The following is a 6413-nucleotide window of genomic DNA, read 5'->3' as shown; positions in this document are numbered from 1 at the left end:
ATTACAGGCTGAGCCACCGAGCCTGGCCCCTGTCTCTCTTTTCTTTCCATTTCTCTCTCTGTCTCATCTCTCATCTCTGTGTCTCATCTCTCTGTCTCTCTCATCTCTCTATCTCTGTCTCTCATCCCTGTCTCTCTCTATTTTCTCTCCACTTCTGTCTCTCTGTGTCTCTCTCTCTCTCTCTCATCTGTTTTCTCCCCACTTCTGTCTCTCTCTGTGTCTCTCTGGTGGAGGGTAGGGAGGTCCCCAGGTCCCCATCTCTGAAGACCCTGGTGACCTGAGGAGGACTCCAGGTCGTGCCCTGGTGGGGGCCCCCCCCCCCGGAGCAGCAGGAGTGGTGGTGGTGGGTTCACCCTCCCCCGGGGCTCCATCAGGCGCCCGCCGTGAGTTCCTGCATGTGGGGAGCCCGGGCGATATGTCACCACTGGGTCCCAGGACAAGCCACTGTGGCTGACAGCGGTGGTGGTGTGGCGTGTGTGCACAAGGAAGGGTGCGAGGCTGGAGCGCCTAGAGCCGGGGATCGAGAGGACCCGCTCTGGCCCTCCATTTCAACCTAAAGAAAGGACAGCAACTTGCAAGGCTGAGACAAGAGTATCACTTGATCCCAGAGTTCGAGACCAGCTGGGCAACACAGCAAGCTCTGGTCTCTACAAAAAAATAAAAAAATAAGCCAGGCTCGGTGACTCAGCCTGTAATCCCACGCCTTTGGGAGGCTGAGGTGAGTGGATTGCCTGAGCCCGCGGGTTCGAGACCCGCCTGGGCAACCTGGCGAGACCTTATCTCTACAATAAATCAAAAAACTAGCCGGGCGTGGTAGCGTGCACCTGTAGTTCCGGCTACTCGGAAGGCTGAGGCGGAAGGATCGCCAGAGCCCAGCAGGTCGAGGCTGCGGTGGCCGGGAGTGGCCACGGCACTCCAGTCTGGGTGACAGAGTGAGACTCCAACTCAAAAATCAAAATAGAAATAAAAAAATAAAGTAGCTGGGCTACTTTTACCCATGATAGCACTTGCCTGTAGTCCCAGCTACTCACGAGGCAAAGGCAGGAGGATTGTTTGAGCCCAGGAGTTCAAGACAGCCTTGAAAGCACAGAGACCACAACCATCTCTAAATATATTTTTAAAAATTAGCCAGGCGTGGTGGCGCGTGCCTGTAGTCCCAGCTACTCAGGAGGCTGAGACAAGAGATCACTTGAGGCCAGGAGTTGGAGGCTGCAGTGAGCTAAGATCGAGCCACTGCTCTCCAGTCTGGGCAACAGAGCAAGATCCTGTCTCCTCAAAAAGAAAAAAGACAACGGGTGACAGACCCTCTGGCGTGCCACACTTTGGCTCCCTCTGAGCCATGGACAGGACCTGAGCCTGGCAGGGGTCAGCAGCCCCGTCCCCCCAAATGCATCACCCTCAGGCCTCCTCTCTGGCTCTGGGGTCCCCCTGGCCCCTGTCCTCTCTGTTGCAGTGCTGTGCGTCTTACTGACTCTGCAGGGAGCAGGAACCCAGAACTCTGGGGGTGAGTCTGTGGGGAGCGGTGTGGCCACAGCCGGGGAAGGCCCAGGCCCCCTCATCCCACACCCCAGGGAGTGAGAGGCCGCCTCCACCTCCCCCTGCACCCCCTCACCTGGGACCTGTTGACCCCTCCCCAGCGCCTGGCTCTGCCCTCGCCTTCTGACCACGCCCTCTGCCCCCGCAGGCTGTGCCCGGTGGTGCCCTGCCAGTTCCACATGCGTCAACGCCACCGCCTGTCGCTGCAACCCGGGCTTCATTTCTTCGTCTGAGGAGATTTTCATGAGCCCCACAGAAACCTGTGACGGTACAGACGCGGGCATGTGGGGGCGTGTCAGAGGTTATGAGGCAGTGCCCGGGGCCGGTGAGGGACGTGAGTGGTCGTTAGGGGCCACTGTCACGCGGCCAGAGGACACAGAAAGGAAAGGCTATGAAGGCAGAGGGAGAAGAAGTGAACTGGCATGGCTTCCTGGAGGGAGAGGGGCTGGCTCCCCAGGAGTCTGGAGTCTGTGTCTCAGTTTACCCTTGTGACTGAGAAGGGGGAGGCCAACCTTCCTGCCCATCTGCTATCTCGGCACTACCTGCGGTCTCCAAATCTGGGGCACCAGCCAGAGAACTGAGAGGAGCAGGGCTGATAGGGTGGCCTGCAGGAATGGCTTGCTCCAGCTGCAGCACAGCTCAAGATTCTTTCCAAAGGCTACAAGGCACCAGGCCCCTGCCAGGGAGTCAGGTTGGGTGATCGAGTCTCTGTCCTGAGGGAACTTACCCCTTTGGGGTTATGCTCTGGCTTCCTTCAGTAACCCTCTGCCCTGTTGTGTCCTAGACATCGATGAGTGTGTGCCACCCTCAAATGTGTCCTGCGGGAAATTCGCAGACTGTAGGAACACGGATGGGAGCTACTACTGCACGTGTAGCCCAGGATACGGGCTCGTTTCTGGGGCAACAAGTTTCAGGAACGAGAGTGAGAACACGTGTGAAGGTAAGAGCCACCCCTTGTCCCCAGTCGCTCTCTCCATGAGGTTAGGGGTCACCAGAGCTGTTCCTGCAGCATCCAAGGGGCGGGGCCCTGGATGGAGGCTCAGTGCCTGGGGTCCGAGATGGGACAGGGTGTGCGTGTCCTTGTCCCACCAGCACAGCGAGGCAGGGTGGTGTGAGGGCCAAGGGCAGGCTCAGGGACCAGCTGCCTGGACTCAAATTCTGACTGCTGTGTGGATGACATTGGCCTGGACACTTATTCAGAAAGCACTGTTGACGTGTGAGGTGTGATAATAGTAGTGAAATCCCAGCACTTTGAGAGGTCAAGGCGGGAGGATTGCTGAGCCCAGGATTTCGAGGCCAGCCTGGGCAACATAGCAAGACTATCTCCATTTTTAAAAAAAATGTAAAAAATAGCCAGGCGAGTCGGGCTCGGTGGCTCAGCCTATAATCCCGCACCTTTGGGAGGCTGAGGTGAGTGGATTGCTTGAGCCCATGGGTTCGAGACCCGCCTGGGCAGGTGAGACCTCATCTCTACAATAAATAAAAAAATCAGCCGGGTGTGGTAGCGCGCGCCTGTAATTCCGGCTACTCGGAAGGCTGAGGCGGAAGGATCGCCAGAGCCCAGTGGGTAGAGGCTGCGGTGGCCGGGAGTGGCTGCTGCACTCCAGTCTGGATGACAGAGTGAGACTCTCACTAAAAAAAAAAAAAAAAAAAAATAGCCGGGCGTGGTGGTGTGCACCTGTGGTCCCATCTACTTGGGAAGCTGAGGCAGAAGGATTACCTGAGTCCAGGGAGGTTGAGGCAGTAGTGAGCCACAATCATGCCACTACACTCCAGCCTGAGCAACACAGCAAGACCTGTCTCCAAAATAAAACCTTACAAACCAACAAAAAACAGAGAAAAGAAAGGGAAAAAAGAGTCCCAGTTGGGCACGGTGGCTCACACCTGTAATCCCAGCATTTTGGGAGGTCAGGGTCGGTGGATCACTTAGGCCCAGTTCAAGACCAGCGAGACCCCCATCTCTACAAAAAAAATCAAAAAATTAGCTGAGCACGGTGGTGTGCCCCTGTAATCCAAGCTACTCAGGAGGCTGAGGCAGGAGGATTGCTTGAGCCCAGGAGGTCGAGGTTGTGGTGAGCCTTGGTCATGCCACTGCACTTCAGGCTGGGCGACGGACTGAGACTGACTCAAACAGACAAAGGGCGGGAGCTGGCACTCAGAACACTCACGAGCTCACGGCAAGGGCGCTCCACGCAATATCCATCCCCTGCGATGTCATCAGTGACTGTTGGGATGAGACCAGCTCCCACTGGGGCCCACGTGGCTCAGCCACGCCTGGAACTCTCCCTGCCTCCACTGTAAGGGACCCCAGACCCTACCCGGAAACCGGCAGGGGCCGGACAGCTATTCCTAGCCAAGAGCCCCGCCTGGAGAAGACGCCTCCTGGGGCCCTGATGGCCTTCCTGGGTGCTCGGCCTCTGCCCCTTCCCCACCCAAGGCTCCGCCCTGACTCTCCCTGAGAGTTTCCGGTCACGGGCCTGACAGCAACTCCAGAGACGGAGGTTTGGGGTGATGCCGTGGCCAGGGAGTGGGCAGGATGACATCGACCCCAAACACACTAGAAGGACGAGGTTCTGGTCTGGACCAGAGGGTAAGAGAGCATCGCCGGGGCCACTGCCCCAGGCCCAAGCGTCCCCCAAGGCCAGCCCTGGGCTGGACCACGGGGGGACAGAAATGGAAGCTGTGCCCACTTGGTGGGGCCTGCAGGCTCATGTCCCTGTTGGAATGCAAAGAACGAGATGACAGAATCAGCGGCCGCCTCCCCATCGGTATCTACTCCTGGTCCAGCCACTGGGTCTTTGGCTGGCTTTGCTCACTCGTGGATTCTCACCACTATTGCCACGGCCACAGATGGGATGCCTCTCCGGGGATCAGAAAAAGGGGTGGGTGCTGTGGCTCATGCCTGTAATCCCAGCTCTTTGGGAGGCGGAGGTGAGAGTATTGCTTGAGGCCAGGAGTTCAAGTCCAGCCTGGGCAACATAGCAAGAGCCTGTCCCTACAAAAATGAAAATAATTAGCTGGGTGCGGTGGTGCCCACCTAGAGTCCCAGCTACTTGGGAGGCTGAGGCAAGAAAATCATTTGAGGCCAGGAGTTTGAGACCAGTCTGGGCAACAGAGATCCCATCTCTATAAAAACAACAAATATTAGCCAAGCGTGGTGGTGAGGCTTCCACTGCACTACAGTCTGGACGACAGTGAGAGACCCTGTCTCTAAAATAGGGAGGAAAAAAAAAAAAGCCAGGTGTGGTGGCTCACGTCTGTAATCCCAGCACTTTGGAAGGTGGCGGCAAGAGAATTGCCTGAGCCCGTGGATTCCAGACTAGCCTGAGCAACATGGCGAGACCTCAACTCTACAGTAAATCAAAAGTTATCCAGGCACGGTGTCGTGCGCCTGTGGTTCCAGCTACGTGGAAGGCTGAGGCGGAAGGATCAGCTGAGCCCAGCAGGTCGAGGCTGCGATGGCCATGGAGTGCCACTGCACTCCAGCCCGGGTGACAGAGTGAGACTCCCACTCAGAAAAAAAAATTGAAAAATGAAAAATAAAAACAGGAACAAAAGAAATAAAAAAGCCACCTCCAAGGTCCCCTCGCCTGGCCACCGACCTGGTGCCCTCTCCCCCCAGCCATTGAGCCTCATCTCTGGGTCCGGGCTCAGGGACGGGTCTGGGGCCATCCCCCGGAGCTGGTTCTCAGCGTGGATGGGACAGCACCGTCCTGCCAGGGCCACCGGCTTCCAAGGAGAACTCGGCCAGGGAGCAGCCGCCCTGGGGAGGAGGCCGAGGGAAGCCAGACCCGGCCTGCTGGAGAAGCAGCGTCTCCCCCACTTGGTCCTGGGAAGACCCACCCTGGTGTCTGCCCCGAATCCCCAGGCCGGCCCCGGGGGGCTGTGGTGCTCCCCACCCCAGATGGAGCTGCCCAGGCCGGCAGAGGAGCCAGGAGGCCTCGGGTGGCCTCTGGACAAGAGGGTCTGGGCCACCACCGAGCCAGTGGATGCCTCAGTGCCAGTCGGGAATGGGAGGAGCGCCTTCTGGATGCTTCCGTGGCCGACCCCCAGCCCGAAGGGCACCCCCGGCTGCAGGCGCCCTTCTGCCGCCCTTCTGCTTGCAGACGTGGACGAATGTCAGCAGAACCCCAGACTCTGCAGGAGCCACGGCACCTGCGTCAACACCCCGGGCAGCTACACCTGCCTGTGCCAGCCCGGCTTTGTGTTCAGGCCAGAGGACCCGAGGCTCTGCGCAGGTAGAGGACACTGTGAGGCGAGGACACTGTGAGGCCGGACAGGAGCTGGGATGGAGCTGGGGGAGAAGAGACACGGGGTCCCCCCAGGTCAAGGCCCCACCAGGCCCCCAGTGGAGGATTCCTCCCCCTGAAAGTTCCCACTGAAAGACAGGGAGGCAGCAGGGCTCTCTGGGCCTGGATTTCCCCCATGCAGCTGCAGGCCTCACCCCTTCCTCAACTGTCATGGGCGAGTGGAAGGTGTCACTTCTTTTTCTAAGAGGGGATCTTCTGCCCTGGCCGAGGAGGGAGCAGCCAGAGTTCTTGACCAAGAAGTCCAGTCCCTGTGACTCGGTTTCCCTCCTGGTGACACCTCCTATAAACTGGGGACCACGGTTCCTACTGTGTCCATCTTGCAGGGAAGCCACCACAACTTGCTTTGAAAGCGAAGTTGAAGGTCACCAAGCGGCAGCTCGTGCAGTCGTGGTGCCCGGTCTGGGGCAGTGGACAGATAGGAAAGTGGGTGCAGTGAATGCAGGGAAGGGCTGAGCCGGTCAGGGCCAGGGCTTGACCTCCACTTTGTCCTCAGACGTGAATGAATGCACCTCCGGACACAACCCATGCCACAACTCCACCCACTGCCTCAACAATATGGGCGGCTAT

General features: G+C 58.4%; 1 protein-coding gene across 1 annotated transcript; it reads left to right on the top strand.

The window, feature by feature from the left end:
- Nucleotides 1-1453: 1453 nt before the first annotated feature.
- Nucleotides 1454-6405, top strand: LOC103256610 (adhesion G protein-coupled receptor E2-like; the record flags this gene model as incomplete). Its single annotated transcript, XM_021710595.1, has 5 exons — nucleotides 1454-1504; nucleotides 1685-1804; nucleotides 2321-2476; nucleotides 5643-5774; nucleotides 6340-6405. Coding segments are annotated over 5 exons (525 nt in total), but the record flags the coding sequence as incomplete, so codon positions are not given.
- Nucleotides 6406-6413: the final 8 nt, after the last annotated feature.

This window comes from Carlito syrichta, unplaced genomic scaffold (assembly GCF_000164805.1).
Source record: "Carlito syrichta isolate Samal-C Ts95f unplaced genomic scaffold, Tarsius_syrichta-2.0.1 Scaffold290496, whole genome shotgun sequence".
Classification (NCBI taxonomy): Eukaryota; Metazoa; Chordata; class Mammalia; order Primates; family Tarsiidae; genus Carlito; species Carlito syrichta.
The sequence above is the reverse complement of the archived record's forward strand: the minus strand, read 5'-3'. Positions and strand labels throughout refer to the sequence as shown.